The 14,241-nt window shown below is 41.3% G+C and overlaps 1 protein-coding gene across 1 annotated transcript in view; it reads right to left on the reverse strand.

Annotated features, from left to right (window-relative positions):
* Nucleotides 1-286: 286 nt before the first annotated feature.
* ADAMTS2 (ADAM metallopeptidase with thrombospondin type 1 motif, 2) overlaps nt 287-14,241 on the reverse strand; it is a gene marked incomplete at its 5' end in the record, with an annotated part of 182,526 nt that continues 168,571 nt past the window's right edge. The window contains 9 exons of the mRNA XM_010188650.1: nt 287-750; nt 5,025-5,114; nt 6,159-6,288; nt 7,573-7,780; nt 9,243-9,375; nt 10,017-10,176; nt 11,271-11,434; nt 12,858-12,938; nt 13,578-13,701. Coding sequence (XP_010186952.1) covers nt 287-750; nt 5,025-5,114; nt 6,159-6,288; nt 7,573-7,780; nt 9,243-9,375; nt 10,017-10,176; nt 11,271-11,434; nt 12,858-12,938; nt 13,578-13,701 — 1,554 coding nt within the window. The remainder of the gene's footprint in view (nt 751-5,024; nt 5,115-6,158; nt 6,289-7,572; nt 7,781-9,242; nt 9,376-10,016; nt 10,177-11,270; nt 11,435-12,857; nt 12,939-13,577; nt 13,702-14,241) is intronic.

Here is a 14,241-nt window from a genome sequence, read left to right on the forward strand (position 1 = left end):
CTGCTAACCTGGCCTAGGTATTACGGTTTGTTTGGATTCAGTGAAACGCTGTCATGATATTGCACTAATACTCTGCTGTACCCTGTAAACCTAGCCATCAAAGTGTTCAGATTAGCACGTACGAAACAATCTGTCGTTCCCATTTATAGTAGGCTTTAGAATTTGGCATCTCGGCCATAGCACCACTTTGATTTTTTCCCATTTTTAGTCTCTACAACATGGGCAATACTGTGATGTTGGCAACATCTCTATAAGAGAAAAACGTTGTTTGTGCCATATTTCCATTTTAGTTTATTTTCCTAAGAGTCTCTTTTTTCCTTTTCTCAGCAATCAGCTCCTGAATTCTTTGATTCCTCGTCCTTTCATAAGGTATCCTTCTCCGTGTAATGATGTTGTGCTGTGATACTTCGTTATCCAGCCCATCAATTTTATAGGGAACATCCACCGCATTGATTTCTGGGTGTTCCTCAGTTGCATTGGCAGGAGGTGCATGTGTTTTGGAAACGAGAGGAGGGCTGGTGGCAGACTGTGTGGTGGACGCTCCCATGGGAGGGCTGAGGGTTGTCAGGAGCTCCTCCTCAATGACATTATTCTTATTTACGTTAGAATCAGTTACATTGCTGTCCTCTGTTATGTTGCTGTACATATTACAGGACTTGCAACACAGCTTATTGTAACCGGGAATCGAGCAGTAACGAGAGAGAACCTCCATGCGACAAAACATTGACTTGTCTCCTTGACAATGATCTTCTGAAAGAGAAAAAGGGAACAGATAAATAAAGAGCATCTTCACATTAATCAGAAAAAGAAATACAGCTGAAGCTTTGGCAGTAGGCAGAGGGTTTGGTATTTAAAGTGGGATGGGAAACTGGCAAATGAGCCTTCTATAAGCAGAAGCGGGCTTAATATTAAACCTAAAACTCAACTCACTTCAAGGGCTGAAAAAGCTGATCTGAACTCTTTGTACCAGCCCCATCCATGCTGTGGACCATAACACTGGCTTCACATTCTGCAAGTGCTACCCTGAAGACCGTGCAGCCGTGATGATGTTGTGTTCCTGCCTGGGCTTAAGAGTTCAGAACACATCAGTAGTGCTGTGTTGTTGCTAACACTGCATTAAACCCCCAAAAGGTCATCAAGGACTTATCTGACCAAGGATAAAGAAATCTTTTTTCATCCCTTTGCTCCTTTTAATGCTTTTCTGCAACCTAACAGTGACTACTCACAGTCAAGGGTTATCTGGACTGTCTCAAGAAAGTCAAGTCTTGTTTCTATGTGTACCATTTAACTCTCACAGTTAATCTATATCCCATTGGAGTGATTTTCTCTCTCTGTTCTGAAAACAGCAGCATTGCCTGAGCTCGAGAGAAAAGCAGTGTGTTTAGCGCAAGGCTTTTCTCCTCCTCCTAGAATGGAGCTGATATTCTCAGAACAACAAACTCCAGTGGGATGGAGCCAAGCCAGTCCATTAATGACTGTGGGACTCAATAACAAGTCCTGATTTTTATGTCACTGACTGGAAAACTGTAATAAAAGAGAAAGAACAATAATCAATAGGTTTGAAGCTGTCAATAGCCGTTACGACAATCTGCACTAGCATACAGGCAGATCCTGACCTTGCTGAAATACAGGTGGCAAAGCACAGGCTAAGGTGTTAAAAGGGAGCTGGTCAAACTGTTTTACTGTGGGAGAAACATTAACAGACGTCTACTCAGAGATTACTCAAGCCTGTGTGATTCCTCCTCAGAGGAGGTAGGGGACCATACGAATTGACAGCAGATGGATGGTGAGGGGTCAGCAGACTCCTTGGAGAAAAAGCTACCCGTCCTCCATCCTACATACATGCTCTACAGCTCCCAGGCCTCCAGGCTGAAGCGATGGAGCCGGGAACTACCAGGAACTGCAGTGAAGGAAAAATCCCAACACGCAGCCCATGCTGAAAGAAAGAGGAGAGGGCTGAGGAGAAAGGCAGCCTGACCAGCGCTTGGCACAGCAGTAGCAAAATATTTTCTCTGTGACCAGAGTGCAGAAACAGAGATGAAATCACTTTTGCCTCTCTCCTTGCTCTTACTACATCTCTACCTACTCTTACGGTAATGGATGAGTAACTCCCATCACTCGCCTTTATTTAGAGCATACCCAATGGCAGACAGCGTGTTCAAGTCAGCGTGTTACGGGAGCCTGTATTTCACCATCCTGCTACAAACACTGACTTACCCTGTCAGCAACCTTACAGCAAAGCAGAGAATCAGAGCAGATTCAGAGAAATCAAGTGAACTCAGAAAGTGTAGGTGTCGCCTCTTCACTCATCCTCAGTTAACAAAATAGGGCATTATAGGTGTTTAATTGGCAAACATATCAGTCCAAAATAAACTGTTGCTGCTGCTTTCAAATGCTGGTGCAGGCTGAGGAAGGTGGAAACACCTTCCTTGTGTTGTATTTACGCCCCAATTGTTGCATTTGTTGCAGAAAAGCAAAATCCTGGTTCCTGTTTTCAAGTGTGTCAATTCACTTTCATATTTTTCAAATGCTAAACTGAGATGCTGCTAGAAATAAAGAACAACTCCTTCCTTAGGAGCCTAAGAATAGTACCTTCGTTTTGGAGACATTTTCAAACCAGTTTTTAAGAGCTGGGACTGTTCATATCTGCATGCACGAATCTATACAAAGGACTGCATGTGCCTATACAGTTTTATATATATTTTTACATACCAGGTAGAGTCCCCTTTGCCTTGTGTTGCATGACCTTAATGCAAGCTTCTCCAAATGGCTTGCAAAATAAAAGTCAATGGGTATAACATTTAAATGTAGTTTCAACAAGGCAGATCGGTTCTTGGCTTTGTGAGAATCCCTAAAAGCACCTTTAGAAAAATGCCTTTTTTTCCTATGAAAAGTATGAAATGTCAAGCTTAAAAATACATGAAAATAAAGCTGCATTATGTAATATGTTTAGTGACATCTGATAAGTTATATAAATAAACTTTGTAACTTATGACTGTCAGAATGGTATTTTTATCCTCTATCCAAACAAAAAGATCCAGATTTGCTGAACTTTTATTTATTTTTACTTGCAGTATGCATGACAGACTGGAAGTATATCTTCAAAACATCAGTAAGAAAAAAATAAATCAGTTTCACAGTCACTTTGGTACACATTAGTCTCATAAAAAAATATTGAAAAGCAAACTGAATTGGCACATCTTTAATATTATGTTAAATACATACAAAACACTAATAAAATATCCCTGATAAACCAAAGTGCATATAGACATAGTGCACAATGCCCAGATACCTTATTGCACCATTCTCTATAGCCACCCATCTCTTGAAACATCACTAAACATTGTCTATTTAAAGGTAACAGTCATGAATATATTTATACAGTTAAACACCAATTATTTTACATAACAGTATTCAGTGCCAGATACGTGTCTTTGTTTTTTCACCTTGTCATGTAATCGTTAACATGTTTCAGGAAATCATCATATTAACAGCAAAATTTAAATATGTGATCACATGATAATGACAAGTTTGAAGTGCTACACTGTTGAAGACCCAAAGATTCAAAAATGCCACTTTTCCAAGAATATGATCAATGCAGTAAGGTAGCAATTTGCTCCAAGACTGCAGTTTTAAAGTTTGTATGCTTCCACTATTGGTACTGACTGTCACAAACGGGTTTATGACTTGTGAATTCCAAATCTTCAACACAAACACGGAAGGTGAAGCAAGAATGCCAGTTAAATTTCAGTAAGTCAGATTACAATCCTGTCTCGATGAAGATATGGATATGCACTGTGCAAATTAACTTCGGATTAAATTTACTGCCTTCTAGTATTTATCATTCAAGTAAAAACACTCCATATGAAGATTAACTCAAGGTACCAGTGTATTGTTTATATTTAAAGCTGGATCTGGTAAATTAATGCCATTTACATTTCAACATTAAGGCATTTTTCTAAAACTCTTCTTCTAAGCAAAAAAAGCAATAAAAATTGAGGTAATTCTGTAGTAGTCACACTGTTATGTTTGCCAGTTGACACATCTATAGAGCATAAACACACACACACACACAACCATACCAGTCAAGTCAGACATGCACATGGTGAAAAAAGACCAAAGATGTAATGAGTATAAACAGCTCCATGCTGAGCAGCAGGAGACATCGTAGTTGATGAAAACATCATATTGCCTCCGCCAGGTTAAGGAAAACACCACCACGCAACCTTCAACATGGACCACACCTGTTCTGCTTCAGTTTTGTTTCTAAAGTCAAAGTATGCAAAACTGGCAAAAATTGTGCAATGGGAAAAACGAATGCAGCTTTTCTCATGGAAAAGTATTTCAAACCACCATAAGGAGTTTGGTGAGAGCAGACGGCATCATAGCAGCACAGAAAGTACTGACAGAAACTGAGCTTCTGCTTTCCAGTGATCCCTCCACAGGCTACAAACATAAATGTGAGGGTCAGGAATAAAAAATGAGCAGCAAAGGGTGAGTAGAGCAATGGCACTGCAAAGGAAAATGGAATGAATAAGTTCTTTCACTCACCAGACTACCCTGTCAGTGAACTGAAACTAGAGAGTTATGAGATTTAGGGTTTCTAGATAAAGGAGAACTTTAGCACTACAAGGTGTCATTATTGTGATGTGATCACATTCACAATAAGTTCTCAGTTTTGCTATCAAACTGAACATCATGAACCAGTAAGAGCCTTTTTTCACCATCACCAAGCAAGCAAACTGATCCCAGCTCCCTTTCAGAGCACTGCAACATACTGTGGAGATCCAACTTCACACATCCAACACTTCAAGACCTCCACCACCAGTGCTATGCAAGCTCCAGAGAAGAAAGACACCGAGCACCAAGTGCCTGGTGTGAAAAAAAGATTCAGCCCAAGATTTAAACTTGGCAAAGTCAAGGGAACTTTCCGCATAGCGAGAAGAAGAGAGCAAAAGGCAAAGTCCACATTCGATGTGGCATGCATTTAAGGGCAAAGGCAGAGTTATAAATGGGTCTTTTACTTGAAGATATTTTCTGGATGGGGTAGTCTGGATCAGGTCTTGATAGCCATTGTATCATGTAGGTTTTCTTTGAAGGATCAGAAATGTTTCCTTGAAAAAAGGAAAAAAAAAAGATGTAACACAACATACGTTAGCATTAAGCAGTTGACCTGTCAGAAGTAGATACGGCTAAGAGAGTGACTAGGCTCTGATGGTCCAAGAGCCCAGGGAAGGATTATGACCAGGCTGTGTAGTTTTGGGTAGAGGGTGCTGTTTTGCCAATTTGCTACAACTTGAGCCCACCACTTGACAGCCCACCCTGACGACAGCCTGCAGGCCAGTTCTCCAGCAGCACTTCTCACAGCAGTGTTATATGTCCTAAGATACATCCAGTCTAGTTTAGTTACGCTGCCTCTTTAAAATTTTTGTACTGCAGACCATAATTCACAGCTTGGTTCTAATTAATCAGGAATCAAAAGCTACCCTGAGAAATATATCAGGAATAAAAGAAAAATATGAATTACTTAATAACAGGAATATGTAAAATGATCTCACAAGTATCATCTGCAAACAGCTGAAAAGCTAACAAAGATAAAGGCATTAGTGTCCTGGATTAAGTAGGAACAAATTTATTATAGCTTAAAAAAACTGAGTTAGATAACCCCTGAAGGTAACTTGTGTTTGACAGAATGGAGAAGAAGCCTGGAACTGTCACTGGAGACAGGGAAAGCAAAGAAGCAACTTTTTACATGATACTCTCGATTAGTCACAACCCAGCAGCCTCTGGCCAAGCCCTGCACATTTCTGGCGTGCAGGGCCAGATTCAGGCAGTGCTTCTCTGCCAGGGGAGCTGTCACCTGCTGGCCAGATCCAGCCATCACCACAGTGCTGAGGCCTGCCCCAGCCTCTCATGCTGTCCTGGGGCAAGTGGTGCTCCCCACCGTGAGGAGAGAACAACCATGTGCCAAAGAGGCCCATCGGCCACACAATGGCTCTACGTTTGGAAAGTCTGCTCAAATCCAGTGCTACAGAGAACTGCCAGTGCAGGCAGATATAGTACACAAGTATAGATTCAAGGAAGACATTTCAAATAAACACAGTCAACATCTTTTTTTTTTCATCAAGTAATATGTGCTAGAGAAGACAAGGACTTACTTGGACATGGAGGTAGTCTGCAAATCCTTACAGTCTCTGGTTTATTTTCTTTACAAAGGCCGACAACATTGTCCCTGGTCCGGCACAGCACCGGACGATCCTGCGTGCCATTGCCACAGCTGACAGAGCACTGAAAGGACATGCACCAGTTAGAGCCCCAGCCACCCTTTGGAAACAACAAATTAGAAATGAGTTTTAAGATTTTTAACTACTGTCCTTGATTTGAGCCGGTCTGGTACCTTATTTGAACCACCGTAGCACCTACAGTAACCAAGCAAGAGGGAGAACCACTGCTTTTTGTGCTATACCAGTACTTATGAAAGACTCCAAGAAAGAGCTTACAGTCTGAGCAATAAAGAAACAACTGTAAATGTGAGGCATCTATTCACAGCGTGCACCAGGGGTGGCATTGCTTGTGATACCTATTCAGCCCAGTGAGGATAAAAATTGTTTGTGCTTATTTGGATGGCACAACTCCAAACCAAAATGTTGTATCTCCAAATGCAGACACATTTTTTAAATTATTTCATGGAGAAATGCTGAGATGTACTGTAAGGATCCCATGCATCAAAATAATAAGAACAATTTAAATGTTGCAATATTCTACTCACATTTCTTGCCTTTTGATGACTGCAAAGGTTTGTGAATATGAATAGGTGGAGTTTCCTATTGCTCTAATAAATATTTTAGTAAGGAACAGTCTGTGCACAGTGGCATAGCATTTCTTGCTCACACAGTGAGTTGGCCAAAGAGCCAGGGACGGAAAGCACAAAACGCCCAGCTCCTGACACTTGGTATGGGAGTGACTGAATCCTGTTTTGCCCATAGCAATAGCAAACAAAAAGGGTTCATGAATAGATGCCCTGCATTTCCATAGTAAACTAGGTGAAACACTGTCCTTTGGGTTACGGACAGAATATTACGAGACCAAGTAAATAAATCTGCTAAAGGCCTCGCACCTTTGCATCTTCATGAGAGTTGGGTGCCTAACTTCCTCTAGGTGACCTCAATCACAGTGTCTGAAGACTTTAAAGTCTTCTTTACTTGAAAGAAAATAAAACAGTGATAAAAGAACTAATTTAACTTCTCTCAGCTTAAGTCAACAGGTAAATGCGAGCGGAATGAAGAGCAGGTAGAAGTTAGCTTTACTGATGCTACCATCTTGTACGGGTGGCTCATGGAGTCTGGATCATCCAGCATCACTGTGGGACGGCTCTACTGCCTGTTTCACTGCCACCATCCCTCCATCTAACTCACTTTCTGTGGCATTAGGAGAAATGGAAGCAATACACCAGGTCTAGGTGTTGGTTCATTGTGTCAACGCATTTGAATAGAAAGCACCAAACAAACTCCAGGATTTTCTCCTCTATATTGTAAGAAATTAGTTGCTTTAGATCTCCAGAAAGAGACTGACCTGTGACCAGGGTCCTATTCTCCACTGAGCTGGACAAAGCTCCCGGTTGCAAGGCCTCCTGCCTTCTGGACGGTCGTTGTTGCAGTACTTGGTATGAACAGACCGATTTGTATTATCGTGTAGGTGTTGGACACATCGGACAGATCGCACTTGATATCCTGTTTTCCCACAGCTTTTGCTGCAAGGCTCCCATTCTCCTGTAACCCATCTGGGGTGGTGAAAAGAGAACAAGCTCAGTAAAAGTGTCTACCTCTATTCAGCAGTCTATAAATAAATAATGCAGAGATCTGCAAGAAGGAAATATTGTTCAATGTAAGCAATATTCATGGGATAAACTTAACAAAAAATTACATACAAGCTGAAGAAATACCCTGAGTTTGAAGCAATTGTCCTGCGGTACTTGTCAAATCCTGGTTTTAGAAATAGTCAAGAAATAGCAAGGACACAAGGCAATGCACTAAACACCAGAGTTAAACAAAAAGTAAAGTGGCGATTTCACCCAACTTTCTCTTTGTAGCCTATTGAAATGACACAGCTGTGGGGGAAGGCGAGTGCTGTGGAACACAAAGCCATGAATCCTAAGGCGATTTCAGTGGCAAACATTATTTTTTCCCAGCAGTGAAGAAGCAGTGTATTAGTGCAGTAGGTATTACAGAGCTTCATAAAATCTCTTAAATAATTGCCTCTCCTGTGTACAAGTGGAAATGCTCCAATGCCAATCTATGGAAACAGAGGCGAATGAAACATTCAGGAATCCAAGTACAATTTAGGATCCTATTGAGTCTTTGTGGTACCTGGGTTCAATTATATTTGCAGCTGAAAGAAGAATACAGTCCTTTCCAGAGAGCCTGAGATACGGTTAGGTCATTACTTCAGTTACAGTAAGTAAATGTTAAACCCGGACCCATGCTGAGTTTATGTGGCACAGTTTCTTGACTTTTTGTCTCTTTCAAATCTTTTTTGAAAGGAAGTTAGGAAATATTGCATGGTATGTTCTACTTATTTGCTGTTCTTCCTGGAATCTAGACTTGGTCCCCAGAGACAGAAGCTGGGATCAACATACTCCATTCTCGTTGCAGTAGCAACATGAGGAATATATGATTTCTACAGGTAGCATGAGTAACCTGCTGCCAGTCAAAAAAAGCACCTGTAAAATGTGAATTAAAATAATTATAACACTCGACTATGTCTAGCAAATATGAAGGTACAACAGCAATACCATACTGTACTAGGACGGCCACAGAAATCTAACAGGCCAAATCTTTTTGCCAGTGTTTAAATGTTAAAAAATACACTGTGAACTTTAGGAAGACTTGGATTTGAGAGGCTGTATGACATTGGTTTTCTTATGTAGCATTTGTTCTTACATGGTTAATTCCCACTGTGTAAGATCAACTAATATAAATTGAATTTATGTCTATTTTTTATAGCATAAACACAAATGTCTTGATCAAGAGAGTACTTCTTTTCTAATCCAACTTATTTCAGAAGTAATAGGAACCAGCAGTCCCAGAAACAGTATTTCTACAAGCAGAGTATAGCATCACAGCCTCACGGTCCTGTGTCTCTGTAATGATGCATGGAGGTCAAGCCTAAGTCACCGTCTCTCAGGTGACAAGTGCCAGCAGGGTATGATGCCTACTGCAGTGCTGGTGGGCAGGGATGCTTACATGGGCTGGGAGCACTCCTGGAGGTTGCACACCCTGCGAACGGGCTTTGGCTTTTGGATCACCTCGCAGTAACTCCGATGAACCATCTTGTGGTCTGTCTTCCTCCGGCAGCCGTATTTTGTGAACTGGTAGCCTGAAGAAAGACACTTCTCTAATTTTCAGTACTGGTAGATCTTACACAGGACTCCATTTTCAAACAAATTGCACATACGCTGTTGAAAGTTGCAGCTGAAACTACAGCTGAACACGCTACAAAAGAATTGCTCATCCCCTTTATTTTTCACTACAGGCTATCATGAGAAAAACATCTGGCATTTCAAAAACATTCTGCAAACCTGCACAGTTACAGTCAAGCGCTGGGACCTGGCCATCAGTCTGGTGAACAGCATCAGAGCAGACATCTGACCCAAAAGCAGGGGTCTTCACTTTGCAAGGTTCACTTCACAGGGTTCAGATTTACTAAGGGCTGCCCCAGGGCATCCTGAGATTTGCCACCCTCGCGGTTTGGAGACTCTCATCCAAATCTTACATGTTAGTACAATTTTCAGTTTCATAAACATAAATCAGAAATGAGCCACCCCAGATGTGCCCCAAAACTATTATAGTCAGATTTTTAACTCCGGTTGCTATTTATTTGTCTATTTTTTAACTTAAATAAAACACTTCCATACTCCTGGTCTCCCTAATGTCTTGTGGCAATGAATTCCACACGTGGCATTCATTCTTTCAGTTTTCTCCTAATCAATTTGGAGTGCTTTGGGGTTTTGTTTTTACCTCCTCCACAAGGTTTTGAACATTGAGACCATTTCTTCAAAGCCCATTCATATGACACCGAGTCCTCTTCCAAAACATTATTGTTATCTACATTCAAAGAATCTTCATGGATCATGTACTTGTAAGTCAAAGATATCTTGGCACCACCGTGAGGAATCACCTAGTAAGCAAAACAGATGTAGGGAAAAAAGATTTGAAAGACTGATATCAGAAGCTATGTGAGATGACGTGAAATAGCAAACATCAAGGCTCAGATATAAAAACATCCCCGGAGGGATTTAAACCTTTTAGCTGCACTCAACACTTTTCCCCCCTCCTCCTGATGAAAAAGTATCTCTATCCTTATGACACAGAGTTTCTAAACTGCATATTAAGAAAGGCTGTTGTTGATTTAGACTGATTTTTCTTGCCAGCAATGGACTGACTTCACAATACTGAATTTTTTCCATATACCATCATAAAGGAAGGAAATTTTCCATATACCATCATAAAGGACACGAATATTCTCACGATAATCCTGGGAATCCTGTGGAGCTTTGACTTAATCCTGACAGAAATATAAACTATTTAGAAAAGAGTTTTTGCTATCACACTGCACTAAGACAAATGCAAGAAAACGGAACTCAGTGTGAATAAAGTGCAAAAAACTGGTCCTTTGAAAAAATATTTATTCCTCATTTGACATTCAGCCGGTGTAGATCAACACATTACAGCTGCTGTCAGAGGGATTCTGAATCAACTTACAGACTCACTGTAGCCTACAGTTTGCTGGCTAGCAATGAAAAAATAATATAGTCAGCTGGGTTTGGGAACCACAGAACTAGCTGTGCCCTGCAAAACTGAACCTGGAAGCACAAGAATCCTGCATCTGCTTTGCAGGACATTTTCAAAACATGGACGTGAGGAGGAGCTATTAGATCTATCTGATACAAACCATTTTGACCTTTTTTTAACTAATGCTCCTATGTCAGCTACGATAAGTAAGCTGGAGAGTCTTTACACAGTGACCATGTGATAGGCCATCCACAGGAAATAATCAGGAGAGTTGGATGCTCAAGACATAACTCCGAGTTATAACAACTCTTGTACAGAGCAATGAATTAGGAGAAAGGAATTAAAATATATCTTCTATTGTCTTATAATTGAAGCAGATGTCTTGTAACTCACAAGAGAAAGCTAAAATATATTATAGCACATTACAGCTCTCTAGCCCTGACACTACGTCATGTGGAAGATGGTTTTCATTTGACTTACCAGAATAACTATTCCATTACGCAGCGGGCCCATGGTCTGCACAGTTTCTCTATCATCGTCATTCCGATATTCCCACTCCACACCCATGTCAATAAATACTTTAGAGTCTGGCACATAGTTGTCTTCACTTAGAATGAACTTTCCCGTTTCACGATTTTTAATTGCTAGGAACAACATAAGAAAAGTGAATACAAGAGGTTCATGCCTCATCCCGAGTTTTGTTCTGCTCTTGCCCCAGTGGAAGAAGCAGAAAAGGCCATTTTTCCCTCTGTTCCCCCACAGGTTTGGAAAGACTTTTTCAGGTGTTTCACTGAACTGCCAATGCTTTTCTGCTCAGATCCAGAAACATCAATCGTCCTTTTTTTCCTTTTTCATAACCTGCCTTGCCAGAGAAATGAGGCCAGCATGACTGCACCGCGTGTGTCCGTCTGTCTGCTCCCAGCTAACAACTTCTGAATCCACTGGCAAAATCCAAGCCAATTCGACAGCTGGTGGGGGTCCCATGGCTACTCAGCTCTTTCACAAGTTGTAAGGCAGCTCAGGGGGCTGTTACTGCTCCATGAGAGAAAGGCTACTGGGCTAACACCCAGCAGGTCCCCACAGCAAGAGAGACATGCTAGAAATGATATTAATTCTGCTCAGATCCAGCTCTGACACCGACCTAGCCCTGCTCAAGCTCCTGTCGCTTTGCAGGTGCCTGCCATTGCACACAATGCCCGATTCCTCTGGTCCAGCTGTCAAATGCCCCATCCTTCACCTGGAGGGACTTCAGCCACCTTTGTATTAGGACTCCTGCTTTTCTCCCAAGGTGGAAAATTTTCTCCCCTCATTAGAAGCAGTGACTGTTTGTTATTTACCACCAGATTTTAACTCTCTTCTCTCTCTAGCAGCTACCTGAGCATCCTGCTCCTCAACAGCTACCAAGGTGTTTGCGTCCCCTGTGTATTGTCTACCCAGCACCGAAAGAGCCTTGTCTGAACCAGCAATGGCTCTCCTGATTCGCAGGGCCAGGCTGCACTGAACAGCAAGGGAAGTGTTCGCTGGTGAGAAGTTGGGTTGACTCACGATACAATTAGCAGGCCACTTGCTGTGAATCTACTTCCAATTAATAACACCCTATTAGACACTGCTTCACATTGATTACAGGGCACCGGCAAGGAGCAGATTTCAATTACTTTCTAAGTTGCGGGATTGATCGTGCAGCCTCGCATCAATACTGTTAGCAATGGGGCAGAACCTGAAATGGATTTGGATGCAGCTGGGAAATGACTGAGGATGGGAAGTACCGTTACAAGAGATGCATATGAAGATAATGCATTGCACCCCATATCGTAATTCAGCTCCTCTTCCAGCAGCTTTCACACATGCACATGCCAATACAAAGATCTTCTGGCCAGGACACCGGGGAATACAGCACAGGGAAATCAAATTGCCAAACAAGTTTCCTGATTTAACATACTTAAAGGAGGTACGTGGTGTGGGATGATAATGGGTAAACAAATGCATAAACACATTGTGAGGCTCCAGAGACAAAAATAAACTGCAGAAAAGATAGTCTGACTGAAAATTTTCCTACTTGTTACTTACCAAGAGTATGACTGGTGGCGTCTGTTTCCTGTATAAGTAAATGTCTCGCACCAACAGGAATTTCAAACATCTTAATGTGCCCTTTATTGTAGCATTTGAAAAGACAGTAACTGGTTAGTACACCACAAATAGGAAAAGTCTGTCTTAGGTTTAAAAATAAATCTTATTTTCTAAAAGCAGGGTGTATTACAGCAAGTTGAACCTAATCCGGCGTCATTCCCCATCATCCCTATTTCTGTGCCAGGTGATGGAACATAACAGGGACAAAGGGCTTTGGGTCAGAAGAAAAATGCCTTAAGTATTATCAACAAACTGATTTTGCTTCAGACTAGACTGTGCTTTGAGTGCCATATGCACCCACAGAGAGAGACCATGCAAGCCCCTGTCTGACAGTGAGTGATGATGAGATATTATTGCAACACTTGGACGGAGCAGCTGAGTGACATCAGCAGCACAAATAAGTCCAGAGCTCTCCAACATGGAGCACTGAAGCCCTTCTCTATGCACGCCCCTGGTATCAGCAGACTTGACTGACCATGGGACAAAAGTCTTATTTTCAAATTTTAGACACATTTGAAAGTAAAGTCCAGAGAGTTTATTGGAATTAGTAATTATAAATTGTAAATTATTTGTGATTGATCTGGGACTTGCCATGAAACATAAGAGATCAAACAAAAATACCCTGACTTCCCCAGGACAAAACCCACAGAATGCACTGACCTTGTTTCTTTGGTATTCTTGAAAACGTTCCTTTCACCACTTTGCAGTGCGAATTATCTCCTCCACAAACACCACACTTATCTTCTTGCTTTGTGGAACCTATGACCCTGTCACACCCAACTTTCTGTGCACAAGACAGAAAAACAGTCATCCTTATTTATCCACACTTCAATTCAAATGAGCCTTCACTTCAGATATCAAAACCCAGACTTCTGTTTCAGCAAAGAAGTACAAATTGTAGTATTTTCCAGGAAGATCAACATCAAAACACATTTTAATTCTTGTTCCTATAATACCTGTCAGTCAGGTGATTATATTTTTATATTATGCTTCTCAGTGGTCCTCTTACTGAAGAACAGCAGCATGGTTAAAGAAAAGCTCTTAAGCCTCAGCTTATCTTAAAGCAGATGCCTAAATTCCAGGAGAATTGAAGCATCTATGTGAGGATAAGCACCTCCACCAGTGCTTTGCTAAGTCAAAGCCTCTAATGCTGTTTAATAATGAGCTGCAGCAGATCCCAACTTAGAGGAACTGTAATTGATTTTTTAAAAATAGCATGATCAAATATAGGGAAAATGCACATCAGCTGCATCTTAACATGGCTTTCCTTGAAAGCTGCTGCATGTTTCCATTTCCTTGTACATTCCACCCCCCCAAACCTCAG

This window comes from Mesitornis unicolor, unplaced genomic scaffold (genome assembly GCF_000695765.1).
Source record: "Mesitornis unicolor isolate BGI_N332 unplaced genomic scaffold, ASM69576v1 scaffold4457, whole genome shotgun sequence".
In the NCBI taxonomy this organism is placed as follows: domain Eukaryota; kingdom Metazoa; phylum Chordata; class Aves; order Mesitornithiformes; family Mesitornithidae; genus Mesitornis; species Mesitornis unicolor.